The sequence below is a fragment of the Tachypleus tridentatus genome, chromosome 13, assembly GCF_004210375.1.
Source record: "Tachypleus tridentatus isolate NWPU-2018 chromosome 13, ASM421037v1, whole genome shotgun sequence".
In the NCBI taxonomy this organism is placed as follows: domain Eukaryota; kingdom Metazoa; phylum Arthropoda; class Merostomata; order Xiphosura; family Limulidae; genus Tachypleus; species Tachypleus tridentatus.
In genome coordinates this window covers 66,873,221-66,894,676 of record NC_134837.1, presented here as the reverse complement: position 1 = coordinate 66,894,676, position 21,456 = coordinate 66,873,221, and the positions used below count along the sequence as shown (strand labels likewise).

At 34.0% G+C, this 21,456-nt stretch overlaps 1 protein-coding gene across 1 annotated transcript in view; it reads left to right on the top strand.

Moving 5' to 3' along the window:
• The window catches only part of LOC143237633 (guanylate cyclase 32E-like), a 129,713-nt gene that overhangs the window by 25,182 nt on the left and 83,075 nt on the right, over positions 1 to 21,456 (top strand). Inside the window, exons 3-10 of the mRNA XM_076477099.1 lie at positions 4,316 to 4,465; positions 7,016 to 7,179; positions 9,631 to 9,766; positions 12,180 to 12,340; positions 13,633 to 13,726; positions 16,989 to 17,058; positions 17,985 to 18,102; positions 21,164 to 21,340. Coding sequence (XP_076333214.1) covers positions 4,316 to 4,465; positions 7,016 to 7,179; positions 9,631 to 9,766; positions 12,180 to 12,340; positions 13,633 to 13,726; positions 16,989 to 17,058; positions 17,985 to 18,102; positions 21,164 to 21,340 — 1,070 coding nt within the window. The remainder of the gene's footprint in view (positions 1 to 4,315; positions 4,466 to 7,015; positions 7,180 to 9,630; positions 9,767 to 12,179; positions 12,341 to 13,632; positions 13,727 to 16,988; positions 17,059 to 17,984; positions 18,103 to 21,163; positions 21,341 to 21,456) is intronic.

Sequence of the window (21,456 nt, the reverse complement as noted above, 5' to 3'; positions counted from 1 at the left end):
AAAAATTGCCATACACGAAAGACGTAATGAAACATTGCCAGACAGTTTTATAACTTTAGCTCATTAGGCTAATCAAAAGTAATTTAGATAAGAAAAGAATAATTCATTGAATTTGGGAAGTTCAGGGGTGGGTAAGAGCATTTTAAGGTTTTAATGCTCGTAAAACATTTGATAAGTATAGTTTAACTAACCAAAACCGTGCAGATGAAGTATGCTGTTTGGAGTAGACATGTGAGAGTTACACAAAGTTTGTTGTCCTTACAATAGTGGCCTGGCATGGCCAAGCGTGCGACTCGTAATCTGAGGGTCGCGGGTTCGCATCTCCGTCGCGCCAAACATGCTCGCCCTTTCAGCCGTGGGGTCGTTATAATGTGACGGTCAATCCCACTATTCGTTGGTAAAAGAGTAGCCCAAGAGTTGGCGGTGGGTGGTGATGACTAGCTGCCTTCCCTCTAGTTTTACACTACTAAATTAGGGACGGCTAACACAGATAGCCCTCGAGTAGCTTTGTGCGAGATTCAAAAACAAACAAACCTTACAATAGTGATGTTTTATTGGTTTGTATTAATATACAGCACATAGTTGAGATTAAATATTTTGTAATCATTCAAGATGTATTTATGATAATTTAGTTTTTTCACTACATGTTCTATTGGCTGAGAATCTTTTTGATTGTAAGGTGTATTAAGTTCATGAAAGAAAAAGGTTTACACACAACAACATCAAATAGCGTTTTTGCATAGTAGTAAAGGCTGAAAATATAAAAATCAAAATGGTTGTAAGAAAAACAAAAACGCCATAGACGTCAACGCTGTGTTTTTCTATCAGCTAATATTTCTATCTGCTTCCCTCGCTGTTTTTCTATCACTTAATCCACCATTTGATTTGCATGCCATTAATTTCCAGCAGGAACGTGTCTGATTCGTGAAGATCTGATTGTTTGGGCGGATCTTAATTTCATTTCGTTCTAAAAATGGCGCACGTTAAAGTTGAGAACCCTATTATTAATGTATGTTGCTATTCCTAGCCATACCATGGGTATCAAACGCTTTGAAGTAGGCATTGCTACTGAAGTATGTCTTCATCATCTCAAACGTGAATAGATTTATGAAGTTAAAAACAATTCTGATAGATGAGGAACTAACATACTTACGAAAATGCAATATATAAATAGCTAGCTTTTTCTTGTTTCTTTTCCGGAAGTTGGCCTAAATATTTAATATGTATATTAGGTTAAAGGTTATTTCTATGTTTTTACAGTTGCAGTGTTTTGCTTTCTTATACGAGACTTATTCCACAGCGTGAAAATATAATGCATTTTTAATCACCTATGGTTCAGAAGAAGGCTCTAAGTATACGGGCGGACAAAACACATGGTTTCCCTTAAAAATGTTGTTAATTTGTTATATCTTTTATTAGATAACAGAAAAATATGTAAAGTTATATATTTTTAGAACGCACTTGGCCAGATTTGATCAAATATGATCAGATATCCTAACTGTAACACTGGCTTTCGTAAATATCTAAACATTTCATGATTTTAGTTACATTTTCTGATCAAATGTGTTGTGCACGTGGTGTAGTTTATTAGATCTTATTATAGTTAGTCTACAATATTATCAAACAAGATTATCTGCAGTTGTTGAATCATCAAAAGAAAACTTAGAAATAAGAGAACTGATGTTATTGAATGACCAGGTCATTCACCTGATATCAATCTGATTGAAAATTTATGGCATGAGTTAAACCGATTAACGAAAGATCGCAAGCCAAACACAGGAGATGAGCGTTTTGAAATACTCACAGAAGGGTGGCAAACACTCAGGAATATCTGTACAAACTTATTGAAAGCATGCCATGTTGATGTAAAGCAGCGCTGAAATCCAAGAAAATGTCGACTAAATATTAATTTGTGAAACTGGTTTGTGTTATTTTGAGTTTCATTTTTACGTTCGATCAATAATTATTGCAGAGAAACTTGCTTGATCATTTTGTAGATTAATTGGAATAAAAAGGTCTAAAAAGTAACTAAAATGTTGAAAAGTATAAATATTTATGAAAGCCAGTATTAAAATTAGGACTTGGTATCATATTTGAACAGATCTCGTCGAGTGCATTCTAAAAACATATAGTTTTGCGTATTTCTCTTTTATATAATAAAAGATATGACAAATTAACACTTGTTTTTGTCCATACCCTGTAGGGATTTACATGTTGAAGTCTTACAAGATAGATATTAAAAAACAGTTAATTGAAACGTTGTAAGGGATTACATACGATAAAAGTAAACACCTTTTCTTACTAGTTAACCCTCATATCTAGTAACAGTTAAAATAGGATTTTGTAAAAGAATACGCTCTTATAAACAAGACAACGTTTGTTTTCAATTAACTTGGTTACCTGATAACAGTTAAAGTAAAACGTTGTGAAGGACTACACTCTTAAAAACAAGACAAGTATGTTCTCAGTTAACTTGGATATCTGGTGACAATTAAAATAAGCCATGCCACTTCTGAGATAGTTCGGATATATCCGCCCTATTCTAATTTTAACAGATGTCTCAGTTACCTTAAAAGAAACTGTTTCGTTCCAGTGAGCCCTCGGTGGTTCAACGATAAACCTACGGGCTTATACGCAAAAATCGGGTTTCGATACCCGCTCTGGGCATGACACAGATAACCCTAATGTGTATGTTTGCGCCCACAAAAAAGACAATCGAATTCTTCCTCCCAGCGTCTACTCAGTATTACGTCTCGAAAATTATAACGCTAAAATTTTGGTTTAAATACCTACGGTGATCACCGCACAGCTAGCCTATTGTTTAGTTTTGTGTTTAAAAACAAACTAACCAACTAACTCTCTAAGGTGTATTATTTTACAGTGTCGTGTTTTAATTGTTATCAGACATCATACAACTTAATGTCTTAGATCGAAGCTGTTGAGAGTAGACACCTCAATATTTTAGTTAGAGTTAACTTGGGAAAAGCTTTTCGTCTTCAATCTGTATTCTTTCACACCGTGCAAACAGTTATCAAATATTCGCGACGACTGAGAAATAACTTTGTTTTATGTTTATTATGTATCCCTTCACATCATGGTAATATATTTGTTTTACCTATCTTAGTGTATAGATTAGAGCATCTCTAATTGTTCCAAAACAGATATACGGACGAACAGATAAACAGATAGTTAGATGTGCATATATAAAAAGGTAGTTGAATGGATAGACAGGCTTACAGCCGAACAAATAGATGGAAAGACAGACAATCTGTAGATAACAAGAGAAATGGAATGGACGGATGAACAGTGGCATATGCAGGTAGTCAGATAAATAGACGGAAGGCATATAAACTTGTGGTTTCTATCTCACTTTAATTTTTGGTACCAAAACGTGTTCGTTAAAGTTGAGACGGTTATTTAGTTTAATGCTGTTATCTTAAGGTCTGCGAATAGATATATTTAGTTTAGTGTTCAAAACCTGAATATTCGAATAAACAAATAAATAAGTGCTCAGTGGGATACACAGTTGAAATGCTTCGATTAAACCAGTTGTTGTGAGCACACACCCCAGTCTTTGATCAGTCTGTTGTTGTGAGTAGATAACTCCAGGTCTTAGATAAATTCTCAAAGTATTAAATGAATTATATTATTGCGGTTAGACAGCTCAAAGATTTAAATAGATATTATTCTTGTAAGTAGACAGCTCAGAGTATTAGATTGAAACTTCTCTTATTGTGAGAAGACAGATCTAAGTCTTAGATCAAGTGGTTGTTGTGAGTAGAGAGAACAAAGTCTTAAATCGAGGCTGATGTTGTGAGCAGACAGACCAAAGTCGTTTATAAAGTTTACTGTTAAGAATACAGAGCCCAAAGCTTTAGGTCCAATCTGTTAATGTGAACAAACAGCTCAAACCTTTAGATCCAATAATGTGAACAAACAGCTCAAACCTTTAGATCCAGTTTGTTGATGTGAACAAAAGCTCAAACCTTTAGATTCAGTCTGTTAATGTGAACAAACAGCTCAAAGCTTTAGATCCAGTCTGTTAATGTGAACAAACAGCTCAAAGCTTTAGATCCAGTCTGTTAATGTGAACAAACAGCTCAAAGCTTTAGATCCAGTATGTTAATGTGAACAAACAACTCAAACCTTTAGATCCAATCTGTTAATGTGAACAAACAGCTCAAAGTTTTAGGTTTAGTCTATTGTGTGGATAAAATTGAAATGTCGTTGGTTCTTATTAAGACACATAGAATATTTGAAATTCTAACTTCTGTAACTACTAAAAATGTATTTGTTACAACTTTGGATTTTTTAGTGTATGTTCTGTTGGCTGATAATCATCCTATGGTGGACTTTACTCGATATATGCACGAGAAAGGTCTACTGAAGAATGGGGAATACGTTATTATTTGTGTGGACGACGAGGTCTACGACCCATCCAAGGAACGTCAATACATTTACAAAGGTGAGAGAAACTTTATCCAAACACGAACAGAAAAACTATGAAGTATTCTGAAAATATGACTTTATTGAAAATTAAAAATATATATTTACTAACATACGTCAATAAGTACATCATATGAGTCCACCATGGCCAGATGGTTAAGGCACGCGACTCGTAATCTGAGGATCGCGGGTTCGAATCCTCGTCACACCAAACGTGCTCACCCTTTCGGCTGTAGGGGGATTATAATGTGATGGTTAATCCCACTATTCATTGGTAAAAAAGTAACCCAAGAGTTGGCAGTGAATGGTGATGACTAGCTGCCTTCCCTCTAGTCTTACACTGCTAAATTATACAGCTTGAATAGATTTGAGACACGAAAGAATAAAAAGCACGATCTTTAACAATATTTCAAAGATCATGCATTATTGTATGATATTATCTTAATGGATAACATCTAGTAACATCATCATCAGGCCCGGCATGGCCAGGTGGGTTAAGGCGTTCGACTCGTAATCCGAGGGTCGCGGTTCGAATCCCGGTCACACCAAACATGCTCGCTATTTCAGCCGTGAGTATGTTATAATGTGACAATCAATATCACTATTTGTTAGTAAAAGAGTAGCCCAAGAGTTGGCAGTGGATGGTGATGACACTGCTAAATTAGGGACGGCTAACGCAGATAGCCCTCGAGTAGCTTTGCGCGAAATTCAAAACAAACAAAAAAGTATATCATAAGCACTGGTTCCGATATTAAACCATACTTGTAATAGTATATTTAATATTTAAGAATATTACGTCTCATAAAACGTTTGGTTATTGTTTCTTTTTACACTATTACAGTCATGTCATAAAAAGAAGCGATTAGTAATAAGTACACGATAGATAGGTAGAAGGAAAATTATGTCAAATATCACTTAAGAATACAGAAGTGAGGAAATGACAGTTGGATGCGAAGAAAGTGTCGTGAGCACACCATTAAAAACATTTTAATGTATTTCACATATCACAATTTATGTTGTAACACATTTTTACACTAACGGTTTTTAGAGTTTCATATCTATGACTATTATACAGTTATAACTGAAACTTTTAGCAATAGATACCTGTGCCTATTAACAATGAAAATACGTAAGTATTGCATAATTATCATTGAAGCTACTATATGACTGTCTGTAATAGACATCCGTGACCATTGTACAGCTTTCATACAAGCTACTACATGACTTTCCATATTAGACATCTTTGACCATTGTACAACTTTCACTAAAGTTACTCTATGGCTTTCAATAATAGAGATTTGTAAAGCAATCAATAAAGCTACTATGTTACGGTTCATAATAGACATATATGATTATTATAGAGCTATAACTGGAACTGTTACATCACTGTTCGTAACAGACATATGTGACCATTGTACAGCTACCACAAAAGCCAGTACGTTACTGTCCGTAATAGACATTTGTGATCAGTGTATAGCCATAGCTAAATCTGTCCATAAAAGACTACTGGCGCGGCATAGCCAGATGGTTAGGAAGCTTGCCTTGTAATCCGAAAGTCGCGGGTCCGAATCCCCCTCACACCCACCATGTTCACCCTCTCAGCTATAGCCATTATAATGTTATAAAGCTCTCGGTTAGCTTTGCGTGAAATTCGAAACAATACTTACTGAAAGTCATAATCGATATTATATAGAAACTTCCTCTCACCGAACATGCTTCTTATTCCAGCCTGGAGGTGTTTTATAATGAGACGATCATTTACGTTATTCCTTCGTTAAAGAGTAGCACGGCAGTGTTGACTAGATGCTTTCCTTCTATCCTACCATAGCTCAATTAGGGACGGCTAGCGCAAGTAACCTTGATTAACTTTGCACTTACTTCAAAACAAACGACTATAGTAACTTCATTGACCTCATGAAGGAAGAAATCTAACTAGCACCAGACCCTTCTAGGTCTCCAATACTTAACTCCTGATGATTGAAGAAGTAACAAATTTATCAGATAATAGACTTTAGTTAATTTGCTTCCTACATTCTAGATGTTGCTTTATTTTTACAATCCAATAAATTTTTGTTTGTCTGGAATTAAGCACAAAGCTATACAATGGACTATCTCTGCTCTGCCCATCACAGGTATCGAAACAGATTTCTAATGGTGTGAGTCCATAGACGTACCGCTGTACCGTTGAGGGGATATTCCAACAAAAACTGATACTTTCGTCACATCCTAGCAAGAACAATAAAAAAAAGCACACTTCCATCTTTTGACTGAAAAACATTGATTAAAATGGCATATTTGAAAAGATTAACAGGTAGATATCTAAAGACTGTTTAAACGCCGACATGTGGTGAAGTTGGAAACTTATAGGCCTAAGATTCGTAACACAAACCAGTTAAACTGAACGTTTTTTTTTCACTACTGTGAAGTCAAAAGGTATATCTGAAAGTTATTTTATATATTTCTGATTTTGAGTACAAAATGAACAAACTAGGAGCTAGATATATAAATATTTATACTTATAAAGGTGGCTGTCTTACACCAATGTTTTCATAGATTTTTGATTTTCCAGAATCAGAGGCAGCTGATAGCGACATCCTTCCTTTTAGAGCAGTATTCATTGTCACTCATCGAGCTGCTATTAACCCTGATTATGACGATTTTAAACAGAACGTTACCTCACTCTCTGTTTGTCCGCCATTTGTCATTCCCGCTCATCCACATCTCGCACTACCGGTAAGAGAAGTACAAATATTCTTCGTTAGGCCTAATTTTGTTTTAGTTAAATATGTTGTTACTTTTAACTGAAAAATCGAATATTTGAAAGAACTGTTTTCCTAGCCTTCAGATTTAAACTTTTGTTAAAATAAATGTTATAACATATGAGTTTTTTTTATCTTTCACAAAGCATCTGTTACTTGATCTGTAACAAGCTTTAACTTACGATTTCATCAACCGTCTTCTGAAACTAATTGACAGTCAATCAATTTAGAAAATCGTAGGACAAATGGAGTCTCGCAACAATTACCGTGAATATCAGTTGTTAGTTTTTGAAGGGTCTGGACACCAAACTTTGTAGACAGCCAATTCATATCAACAGCCACTTATAATATTCGTCCTCTTAATCAGAATAAACTAAAATACTGACGGCAACCTACACCATTCCTGTTTTTAGAATAAACTAAACCATTAGCAGCTTTCTAGGCCATTCTTCCTGTTGTCGAGAATGAACTGAACTACCGATAGTTATCCACACCATTTCTCTTGCTACCCAGATCTAAAAAAAACAAAACTGAATTAGGTTTTCATACTCTTACAGGTAGAACCACACTAATTATATGTCACTGATCACACGGGACGGATATTTAGAATCTAATTAAAGGAATCACTAGAAACACCATATAAAACGTGGTTTATTTTAGTCTGTCTTAAATGGTGTGCCAATCAAACAAGATATTTCTTGTAATCTACTCTATAACCCAGGATTCTTATAAAAGCAAGTGGGAACTCAGCATCAAAATAATCAAAACTCTAGGCGACGAGCCGTCTGGTGTGGAGAATAAACGAGAATGGTGTAATATTTTATGGTAATACAATCAACATGTTGAAAGAGAAGACAGAGATAACATCAAAATGCTACAAGAATTTTCAATACAGAACCATCTGTCGTGCCTCAACATGTTCGCTCAATTGGTCTTCGCGTCACGTGAGAATCATTTAACATACCAAGACAACGCAAAAACTGAAGCTTGCTTGAAGAGAGACACCAAGGAATAAGTTGAGCCTGAAACATATTATAGGGTTTATAAAAAAGGCCTAACCAAAATTAGTAATACCCGGACACTTCTTGAAGAATAATATATTCTTTATATTATTGTTGTTGTCCACATTTTCAGTAGAGTGTGATATAGTTAGTTATAATATATGGATTTCACACCAAACTCAGTGATATTATTTCAAATTCAGTTATTCTTCCTTGGATCCGATGCAGTTTTGTTGTAAGTTTTGTTTTGTTTTTAAGCACAGAGCTACACGATGTAGCTACACAGAGTTACTGTGCTGTGTTCACTACAAGTATTGAAACCTGGATTTTAGTCTTATAAGCCTCCATACCCACAGCTGAAACAGTGGAGTGCTTTACAGTGAGTAAGATCTATATTACAGTGAGAATGTCATACTCCAACAGGTAAGGCATTCCACAACTTACGAATAGTTACGTCGTAAATCATTAATATAATGTAATTACGCAACCTAAGTGACCACTGGTATTGAGGGTAAATTCTTTCACCAGCAACATGTCACGAATAAGGTGTTGGTGAAATGTTAATATATTTTTGGTAAAGGGTATCATATTCGGTCAGTAAAAAATTACGTAACTGAAGTTATCGTTATTACACTTATTGTAATATTAAATCACAGGGCTGCACATCAAGGAGGTCGGAGGTTAGAGATATAATACTACCAAATGCGCTATACGCGCGTTGTAGAAACAGCAGTGATTCGTGTATTCAGTTTAAAAAAACAGGAAAATCTCTTGTAGCACAGGATGTTTTTAGTTTGCTATTTACTTTCTGGTTAGTAGTTCAAAGTTCTCCGATAGGACAGCGGTAAATTCACAGCCTTACAATGCTAAAATCCGGGGTTTAATCCCCCGCAACGAACACAGCAAATAACACAATGATTATACTTGGATCCAGGGGAATTTTTTACCTGACATGCGCAGAAAAAGTGTTCTCTGGTTGAAGGATTTCAAGATGTAAAGAAAAAAATGAAAAATTACTTTTTGTAACAAACGTAACTGATTTGTTATTCCATTCGTACTAACAGTGTAAATGTTCTTGGTCGACTAAATATCGGTTAGTAAACAAAAACAACGTGGTTTCTGCAACCTTAACCAAGAGCAGCTAGATTAATCTGAACAAACTCACATGTCACCCATGTTAGGAGGCCTAAACCACATATCTGGAGGAACATTCCCGTTTCAGCATGAGTTGCTAACGTACTTATAGAATATCACTTAGTTAGGGTCTGTGTTCAGAAAGATTTGTGTGAACTAGAACCTGAAACCGTCCTGTCGATTAAGCAATTTAAATCGAACTTTTCTTTTCAAATGTACTACATTAATTATTACTGTTTCTTATCTTAGTTTAATGTCGCTCGCTTTCGCTTAGGTGTGTCTTATTTTAGGTGCCCCTGTATGCTGGCTTAGCCTATGATGCTGTTATGATCTATGCTAAAGCACTGACGGAGGCTTTAAACAATCATCTAACAGAGTATGACGGAAAAGACATCATAGAAAACATCAGGGGCCACGAATATCACAGTAAGTTAATCTATCCATGCAGCTAAGTGTTCTAAGTTGCGCCGTAAATCTCTAATATAATGTAATTCAGCCCGTGAACTTAAATATTTGTTTGTTGTTAAATGTGAGAATCATAGAAAACATCAGGGGCCACGAATATCACAGCGAGAAGATCTTTCAGTGAAGTTAACAAACCAGATAAAACTGGTACGTGAGCATCTGTTTGTTTTTAAACCTGTTACCACAGACGGTTTGGCGCTAATATTTTTTTTATTGAAAAAAAAAGTTAGATTTGGTAGATTTTCTATTTTGTCCATCTGTTGCACGTAACTGTAGCAAACCCATATTTATTTTATACGAACTTTTGCTACTGGAAAGTGTATCTTAGTTACAAGCAATTAATTTATTTTGTACGATTACTTATACCAAGAACAACACTGCATTTAATTTAGTGTATTATTATTATAGTATTTATTATGCCACTCGATTCCATGAAGGAACATAGGGCCGCAATCGCTTGCGGATTCATTAACAGGGTGATTTTTTAAGTGAGAGATTGTTAACCTACTGCACACACCCCAACCAGGAGGAGAAACCTGAGCCGTCCCTAATTTTGCACTGTAAGACTAGAGGGAAGGCAGCTAGTCATCACCACCCACCGCCAACTCTTGGGCTACTCTTGTACCAACGAATAGTGGGATTAACCGTCACATTATAACGCCCCCCACGGCTGACAGGGCGAGCATGTTTAGCGCGACTGGGATGCGAACCCGAGACCCTCGGATTACGAGTCGCACGCCTAACGCGCTCGGCCATGCCGGGCACAATTTAGTGTATTAGTTGCAGTGAATTTGTAAGAAATACTAACCTTAATGCAGTATAGATGTCGCTGCATTTTTAAATCTGATTACTTATAGGGAAAACCAAAGACAGTGGTGCGAAAATACAAACTTGACTCTTAGGCGTGTGTTATGGCAGAAAAATGTCTCTAATACTTTTAAAAAAAATATTCCTATCCCAAGAATCTAACAGTAGTGTCTCTATTATTCCTAGCCCCAGAATATAACAATAGTATCTAGAAGATTTAACACTGCAGCCTTAGTCTCTATATTTATTCAGAAGAAAAGGCTATAAAGATTTTGGTAAAGCTTGGAACTGGTTGGATTCAGAACAGAAAGTGGAAGAAGTAATCTTACTTCCGGTAGCTTAGGTTTTTCTGTTTGCTTAGGGTATTAAGTAATCTTTTGTAAATATATTTTTTATGATTAGAAGGTGACGTAACAAGACACACGGATTTTAATTTCTGTTGCTAAAAGGTCTCTTGGAAGGATTTTGTTAGAAATTTCATCTAACAGAGTAATTTTTAAAATTAAAATTTGTCTGTGAAAGAGAAAGTAATCAGTGCACATAATGGTGCATTTCTTCATCCAGTTTTCTAATGACTCGTTTAATTTCATGAAGGATGCACATTGATACGAAAAACAAAACATAAAAACGTGAGAGAAAACATGGCAAATATTGACAAATTAGCAGAGACTCACAAAACGTTTACAGTCAAATTAGTATATTTACCACAACAGTATTTTAAATACACGATTTATAGAATATTACAAAGTAATTCTAATCGAGGAAACCGAAATCTCTTAAGTCCACTTGTCTTAGGCCTAACATTAGTTAGGCCTTTATTAAGTTCTTATTTAAATATAGATTGTTCTTGAAGGCTCGTTTAAAGTGAACCTATGTAATACTCGCAACTTGTATTTATTTAATAATTCTTAAAACAGGAAGTATTCTTGTTTTTTAACCAACTAGGAAACCATTTTGTAAATAACCAACCACTAGTCAAGAAGTAATAATCTTTAAGTCACGCGTACAACAAACGACGTAAAAGCAAATGATAACTCATTAGGTTTGCTTACTGTCTGATATTAGTTTTAGTATTTAAAAATGTAACATATATGTTAAATACATATCGTAAACTTTAAAACTCGAATAGTGAAATAATAAATAGTTGTTATTTTTGGTGAAAAGCCCGTTGAAAAAGTGATACAAGTAGTCTTTTTTGGACCTGGCCTATTCATGATTCGCGTTAACTGACACTTTGTTGATGCATGTGCATTACAAGAGTAACGGATAAATCTTAGTATTTAGGCAGACTTGATTAAACCAAGAATTGGATGGGTACCTGGTCACTAAATATCTTCTGTCTAGTTTATCAACTCAAAATTATGGCCTATTATGCTTTACGTGAAAATTAAAAAACCATAAGCTAACCAGTAAGCTAATGTTTTTACACTTTTTTGAGACTTGGATCAACTTAATTAAATAAAAACATCAGTTTGACCCTATAATTCATGATTTGTTGTTAATATCTTCATTGCACTGCTGGAAAAAATATTCTTTTAACACTTCTCACGATACGCTTGTTTTTAAGGTATTCACGGATTTAGTGTTATGATAGATGAAAATGGAGACGCAGAAGGAAACTTTGCTCTTCTAGCTCTACTCGACAACCCAACGCGAAAAGATACAGAAAACATCAAAACCATGCAACCTGTTGGGAGATTCACCTATCAGGGGGCGCATGGACTTCCGGTAAATATTCAAATTTAAAAATTCTTTCTTCAAAATAAAAAATTCCAATACACAAATAAAAATGTGTGAGTTATTTCAGGATAATTTAATAGTTAGAAAGTTAAATACGTTTAAAAAGTGTAAGCAGAGACAGGAATATTTGTATAAAAATAACAAAAAAAACGAACTCAATTTCAGATTTGGTATTCTTGGTTTTATTGGAAGTTTCTATTTTAAATTGTAGGTTTTGTAGACGGTTCAAATGCGATATCAATGGTTTTATTCTAAGTTCAAATACGACATTATTGGTTTTCTTGGAAGCTCAAATGTAGTATTAATGGTTTTGCATGACGTTGAAATGTGATATTTTTGGTTTAAGATAAAGTTCAGGAGTGATATTGTTGGTTTGATATACAATTCAAATGTGATATTATTGGTTTAATATAAAGTATGAAAACACTTAGAAGACGTCACTCATGTAAAGCTCATGTGAAGCCATGTATAGAACAAAGAATCTCATATATCTGTATGGTTACATTCACTATCGTGATGTTCATTTTGGTGAAATAGATAAAGGTGTGGGAAACAGAACCACTAAACGCGTTATACAACATAAAGCACTAGTAACGAAGAAAGAGTGTGTTTCTAACCAGGACATGAACAGCTTCGGAAACCGACAAATGAGTGTCATCTTACAACTACGACACAACTTAAATGTTTCTCTTTGTCAACAGAAAGTAAAAAGAGAAGAAGCCTATATGTCCAAGAACATAGTCTAAAGAAAACAATAAACCAGCCTTGTCTTCTCGGACGTTTCTTCTTGAAGGACTGTTTAATGTCAAGATTATATTTCTTTAAGTATGATTATTCAATATAATTTCACATAATGATGTACTTAGCAATATCTGTGCTGTTTTTTTTACATTTTACTGTATCAAAGGATCAATATTTTATTGCTATTAATATATATACATATAATTAATAGTGATATCACACAGACTCGCAGCTCATCTTCGTTCTTTTGTTGCAACGCCACCTGCTGGTCTGTTTTCATATTAAGACGCATCATTCTCTTCTGTGGGTTTTGAGCTGTTTAACTGAAAACTTCGCACAGACAAAGCATGAGGAATAAATCTAATAATATCTCATTTTTAGCTCCTTCTTTTGTCGTTTTAAGAATAACAGATGCCATTGATTCCGGATCACGGTTTGAGTACTGTTATGATTAAAGAATTCTTCGTTTGTAATTTCAATGTGAGCAGAGAAATTCGTATGTATAAATTCACAGTTGTTGTTTTTTTCGTATATTCAAGCGGCTACTTCTAGAGAAACAGATTGATTGGATAGCTGGAGCGCCACCTGCTGGAGAACCTATGTGCGGATTTTATGGAGAGTTATGTGAGCAAGGTGAGGAACTGTTTTCCTATTTGATGCTTTCCAACATAACATTACTTCACGAATTTTCTTAGGAAAATACTATTTTTTCTTGAAGTTTTCTAACATTAAAGTATGTCAAGGGTTTTAATTAGTAAAATATTATAACACAACACTTTCCACCATTAGATTATCTACCCTATTACAGTTATTGGAAGAAACCTGTTATTTCCAAGTTTTTGGTAGCAGAAGACTATCCAATTACATTTGCCATCAGGAGGTCATTTATATACACTTCTTTGTCAAAAAAAAATATTTCGAAATTTTACTAGTAGAATATTATTTAAGGATACTATCTACCAAAATGTTTATCTTTTTTTTTACTATGTACCTAAAGATTATTTCAGACCATTGTCTGGGTGACAGATGTCGAAAATAGTTACCTATCTCAGAAAAGTGGAAAATACAAAATAGAATGCATTATTCATAGAAATATTATATTTTATGGTGTGAAACGTCATAGATAGCGATATCTAATAATTTAAAAAAACGAACAAATATGATAGAGAATTACGATAAGGCTTGACATATTTTAAAACATTTCATTCTTAGCTGGCTTTTTATTGGTTTATTTTATTACAATAATTGTTTGTTTGTTTTGGAATTTCGCACAAAGCTACTCGAGGGCTATCTGTGCTAGCCGTCCCTAATTTAGCAGTGTAAGACTAGAGGGAAGGCAGCTAGTCATCACCACCCACCGTCAACTCTTGGGCTACTCTTTTACCAACGAATAGTGGGATTGACCGTCACATTATAACGCCCCCACGGCTGGGAGGGCAAGCATGTTTGGCGCGACCGGGATGCGAACCCGCGACCCTCAGATTACGAGTCGCACGCCTTAACACGCTTGACCATGTCGGGCCTTTATTACAATAAATTTCACACTTAACTAGTACGCCATTGGTCTATTTCAAAACACTTTATTTTTTTATATTGGTTTCCAATAAGAGTCCATGACATCTTTTGTATATTCTTGACTGCATTATATCTCTCTGGGCTTTTTTTAACTTTATAAATTAACCAAATGGAAAGATTTAAAACTAACATTTTTTTCAAGGTAATGTTTTGAGGCAAAACAAAATTGTGGATGTTTTCATGAATTTTATAACATGTGTCATAGTCCCGCTATGTTACTATTAAAAAGCAAGAATCCTTTAATATTTGTAACTGTTGAGTGCATTAATTTGCTAATAACAATATTGCTAAGTTTATTGTACTGTAAACTTCAAGTAATTCAATTTAAAATGACTACTTGTTTTGAGCTGATTAAAATTGGGCCTGGCATAGTCTGGTAGTTAGGGCGTGTTTTGAGCTGTTAAAGTTGGGCCTGGCATGGCCTGGTAGTTAGGGCGTGTTTTGAGCTGATTAAAATTGGGCCTGGCATGGTCTGGTAGTTAGGGCGTGTTTGAGCTGATTAAAGTTGGCGGCCTGGTAGTTAGGGGTTTTGAGCTGATTAAAGTTGGGCCTGGCATGGCCTGGTAGTTAGGGCGTGTTTTGAGCTGATTAAAGTTAGGCCTGGCATGAGCTGGTAGTTAGGGCGTGTTTTGAGCTGATTAAAGTTAGGCCTGGCATGAGCTGGTAGTTAGGGCGTGTTTTGAGCTGATTAAAGTTAGGCCTGGCATAGCCTGGTAGTTAGGGCGTGTTTTGAGCTGATTAAAGTTGGGCCTGGCATGGCCTGGTAGTTAGGGCGTGTTTTGAGCTGATTAAAGTTGGGTCTGGCATGGCCTAGTAGTTAGGACGTGTTTTGAGCTGATTAAAGTTGGGTCTGGCATGGCCTGGTAGTTAGGGCGTGTTTTGAGCTGATTAAAGTTGGGTCTGGCATGGCCTGGTAGTTAGGGCTTGTTTTGAGCTGATTAAAGTTAGGCCTGGCATGAGCTGGTAGTTAGGGCGTGTTTTGAGCTGATTAAAGTTAGGCCTGGCATGAGCTGGTAATTAGGGCGCTCGATTCGAATTAATTCCCGTCCCACTAAAAATACTCGCCCTTTCAGCTGTTGGGACTTTATTATGTGGAGGTGAATCCCACTATTAATTGGTACAAGAGTACCAAATGGCCCTCGTGCAGCTTTGCACGAAATTCAAAACAAATGATTATACTCCTTTAACTTTCGCTTGTTTTAACGATAATGTTTAAATATCACATATTTTACTAGTCTTTTATGGAGAAAACCAAAATACAAATGTTTAAAGAAAGTTTAATATTTAATATCTTGAAGAATCCCAAGATCGTTATTGCCAATGATAAAATAAACGAAGCTTAATATAAAAAGTAAAATATTTTAAGACAATCGACTAATTTGAAATCCAAAGCGAAAATTCGGATTATGAAATATTTGTTTTCTAAGTAGCTTCGTAATATATACATATTACACATATTTCATTTCTGTTTGTTTGTGTTTTTCTTATAGTAAAGCCACATCGGTCTATCTGCTGAGCTCACCGAGGGGAATTGAACCCCTGATTTTAGTGTTATACATTTCATTTATCAGAATATTATCTCTTTTAGACATAAAATTAGCTCAATGCTTATCTGTTTTTGACTTAACGCTAGCTCGATGCCTGACTATTGCAGGTCAAACATTTACTCAATGTTTATCCATTTCGGATTAAACACTAATTCGAGACCTACAATTAGCTGAATGCCTATGTGTTTCAGACTAAACATTAGCTTAATAAGGTCTTATTTGTTCCAGGTTTAATAAGTGCTCAATGCCTATTTCTTTCAGATTTAAAACTGGCTCAAAAAATGTATGTTTAAAACTGGAAGATGAACTTTTCTTCAGAATGAAATGTAATCCAGTTAGTTTTGTTACAGAATTATATATATGATCGTTTCATTTGTTTTTGTTAGTTTCAAATATTCTTCTGATCTGTTTCAGGATGCAATATGATCATATATATATATATTGGTTGTAATTTTGGAAGATGAAAGAGAAGATTGATTTTATACTTCGTCGTGAAATATGATGCGGAAGATGAAACAGATGACTGTTTTAGAATAAAATAAGATCATACTGGTAATAACTAAATTGGCCAAACATAATATACATAGCACAAGAAACTTTGCAGGTGACTTTTCTGTTTCGGTGCATATTAATTCGATAAGCTTTTTAGGATAAAGGCCGAAAACACCGCTAAAAAAAAAAAAAAAAAAATCTCTGATGATCCCAGACAGAGTGATAATACAGACCTTATGTAACTTATCTGTCAGCTCTTATAACAAAGTTTTATATTTCAGATTGGAAAATGATACTGATTGGTCTGGTTACAACTGCATTGGTCGTCATTGCTGGAATATTTAGTATTCGGTAAGTTTCAAACATTTTGAGTAAAAAATAGTCAAACTTACATATGAGTATATAAACCAATGAATTATTGATTTTCTTCATATTTTCATTCACTAGGCTTAACATACTTCTAAGTATGAGCAATAAGAAACCTAGAATGTTTCAATGAACGGAATCATTGAATGGAATATGTACACACAAACATATGTACTTGTAACGTACGACAAGTTAATTGTGATATAAATATATAGGTCTGGTACTTCTTTCATATCAGTATAGATGGTTGTTTGATATCATTAATAGTATTAATAGTTTTTTTTACCGACCATTAATAGTATGGATAGTTTTACTGATCCTTAATAATATGGATAGTTGTTTGACATCATTGATAGCTGATTCTTGCGTGGTAAGTTTCATAAATAGTTATTTTCATGTTTTCCTTAGGCTGCTTATGAATTGATAGTATACGCTAAATCGATTTTATCGGGAGTTATAAACAACCGTAGTAAGAGACGGCTGCAGAATATTGAAGGTTTTGTTGTCAGTGGCGATAAATAAAAATAGAAGACACTTTAGCTTTATTGCAGAAAAAAAAATGGATTGAAATTCATCTCTAGTTTCTTTTTTGTTCAGAGAAAGGTTAAACGAACAATATTTTAGACCATTATTCCTATAGTATAAGATATCATCGTTATATGTAAATGTAAATAGTTCTGAGACGAATGGCAACAGTTCGTAAGTGTGCGAATTGAGGAAAACAATGAACGTCAAGAACCAGGACAGCTTCTGACATACTGTATGTGCTACTTATTTTTTACTCGAATCATGATTTTTACTTGGATGTTATGTCATTACTCACATTTACTTGGTTTTTATGCATGCCTTGACATTTACTTGGTTTTCATGTTTAACTATTTTCTCAGCTACTCCATTGAAAAGTATTTTAGTCATTATAGATATGAGCAGAAGATGGCGCGCATGTTGTGGAAAGTAGACATAAAAGATCTTATCTTCTTAAGGACAACTTCAGAGTTCACTCTTCAAAATACCCACAATCAGATTAACGTAAGTACGATGAGCTGATTAAGGTTATTATGGTTACTTTTTGTAGTAGTTTTTTTTCAATAATTGTATATTTGTGCTTCCATTTTATTTATTTTTTGGTCGCTGGTATTTTCAAGAATGCATTACTAATAACCAAATTGTTTGCTTTTTTGAATTTCGCGCAAAGCTACACGAGGACTATCTGTGCTAGCCGTCCCTAATTTAGCAGTGTAAAACTGGAGGGAAGGCAGCTAGTTATCATCACCCGCCGCCAACTCTTGGGCTACACTTTTACCAACGAAGAGTGGCATTGACCGTCACATTATAACGCCCCCTCACAACTGAAAGGACGAGCATGTTTGGTGCGACGGGGATATTAATAACCAAAGAGAAATCTTTCAACATCATTACCAAATATAGTACTTTAGATATTTTAAGAGTTATCAAGAGAAATCTGGACATTGAATTCGATAGCACTCATAGATACTAAAAACAATAACTGAATAATTTTATCTTTCTAACATTTTCATTTGGTGGTGATATATTTGTTTAAATGTTTTTATTTAAACTTTATTAATCTTAATGTAAATAACTATAACCATTTTTCAGAAATTCTCTGCTTCGTAACTTATTCTAATATATCGTAAGCAGGTTTTTAGAATTATGTTTCCTGTTAACTTATTCTAACAGTCTATAAGTTACTTTCTGGAGTTTTCTGTCATCTGTTAACATGTTCTAATGGATTATAATTGACTTTTCAGAAATATAGATTCATTTTTCCTAACTTCTTCTCCTAGTTTATAATACCTTCTAACATTTGCTCATCCACTCTTATTTCTAACTTGTAAAAATTGCTTATACGTGTCTAGAGATTTCTGTTATGTATCATTTATTCAAATTGTGTATAACCGACTTTCTGTTCACCCTTCTCTTTGTAACTGTTTAGAGTTATTTATAATAAACTTACACGAGTTTTTGTCATCTATTCATTGTTCTAACTTACTTATTCGTGTTTATTGAGACAAATTTTTATAAAGGTCATAATAGCTCATTTTAGCTCGAGAAATTTCTTTGAAAATTATGTCTATTTAGGTTTCCCGATAAATCTTAATTTTTACTTGGTATCTATGGTATTCTTGGTTTAACTTTGTTTTTACAGAAGTCTTGACATTTACCTGTGTTCATGGAAATACCAATTGGTATTCTTTGGTATTCTCAGTTTTCACATGTTTTCTATGCGCGTATTAGTTTTTATTTGGTTTCTATGAGTTTTTTTTATATTTATATTCTGTCCGTTGTAATTTTAAATTAGTTTCTATAGCGTCTTGATATTTACTTGATTTCTATGGGTCTACTGTTGTGATTTTATTTCATACAATATCTGACAGCTGAAATATAGTTTAAGTTGGTCTTTTTATTATGAAAATCTTTATTTGTCTTTGTTTTCAATAGTAGTTTTCACTGTATTTAAATAAAAGTTACTTATATTTTCATGCGGTAGCCTTGAATTTTATTTGGTTTCTACACCGGTTTAAAGTTTATTATACTAGAAACTGAGTATTTATTGCAAAAGTCAGGAACAAACATATGAATAAACAAAATATTAAAATAATAAAAAAAGATTCATTACACTGATAATACCTGATTTACAAGAAAAACACCGAGCATTAGTACAGTATCAATCATTTATAATTTAAAGCAAGTGGTATTTGATTTCAGTTTTACGTGGTTTCTTGTGAAATGATAACTTTTAAACACATTTCTTTCAAATCAAACAATCCGAATGATAAACTTTTTATGAGTAGAAGAACCATTGTTAAAAGTACTTTATTAAAACCATAAATTAACACTTCAGATTGTGGAGTAACTGATTATCTAATTTACATCATTTTAAACAAACAGATTGTTATAAACTCATATTACTGTATTTTAGTTAAAGAATTAACTGATTATTTATTTTACATTTGAGAACTTTAGATATAGGAAAAATGTTATAGATAGTGTATCCACTCCGTTGTGTGGGTCCTATACTTCAAATAACCACTGGGTTATCATTTCAGTTGTGTAGTTTACACCATAACATTTGTGTTTGTCCGAACGACATTACTGTCTCTTGTTTGTATAAAGTTCATATCCACGTGTGTGTATTTTTATGACAAGGTAACACGTGTCTTCTCTTCAAGACTAGAATAAAGACGTGTTACGTTTCAAAGTGATTAATAAACATATTCGCTGGTTGAGAAAATGTCTTATTTATTGTAAACTCGAACCAAGGAAACTTTAATTCGCATATAAATTTCTCTATTTTCTCTGTGATCGGTATTAGTTCACTCAACATACTGAGGTGAAAGCTAAAATCGAATCATGTAGTGAGTTTATATAGCTTATTAAATACACTGTTCTAATGTTCGTTTTTTACAATTATTAGAATGCATCAATTCTGTGCCCTTGCTGTTATGGAAATTTTCGGCCATAAATCGAATGATATATCACGGAGTTCGGCTAGCTTTAGATATTTGACGCAGCAAAAATAGCTATATTAAACACTCTAAGTAATACCGTTAATAAAAGTAACATTAAAGAGAAAATTGAGGATACTTACTTACGGAACACACACAAACACTAAATATGAGTTTCAAATACTGTCGTAGATATCAGTTAAGCTTGTCCTTTCTTCGCTAGTCGTTACTTGATACTATATATTACCTGCAAGATATTAATAGTTTCATGAGCTTATAGTTATAAACCAGAAATAAATTGCCTTATTAAAGCCTTCTAGTTGGGGAATTTTCGAGTTCAGGAATTGTTTTTTGTTCGTTTTTGAATTTCACGCAAAACTACACGAGGGCTATCTGCGCTAGCCGTCCCTAATAAACCAAGTTAAAATAATGTTATACGATTAAAACCCTGATTTATTTGCCAGTACTGAAAACCTCTCGAATGTTTTAACTTAAATGTGAGATTCGTATGAATTTATACTTGTTTACTGATTATTTTTTTATGTAAGATACACATAAATTTAAGTAATGCTTGAAAGATTGTACTTTCGTTAAATGTCAGAAGGTGTTTATATTTTGTACAGGTGCAGATGCACGACTTCAGTCGACTAAGAAATTTAACGGACTTTGGAAAAAAGAGTTCTCTCTCCCAGCTGATGGACTCTAGAGTTGGATTCTACAAAGGAAACGTTGTTTTCATCAAGTATATAAATAAAAGAAGCATTGACCTCACCAGGAGTCTCTGTAAAGAGATTATTAGTGTAAGTTAATTTCTTCGTTTATTTATTTATTTATTCGTTTATTTATTGAAATAATTGGTCATTTAAAAATCTTATTTACACCTTGATCCACAGTTGCTTGAGAAGTGGGCGAGATT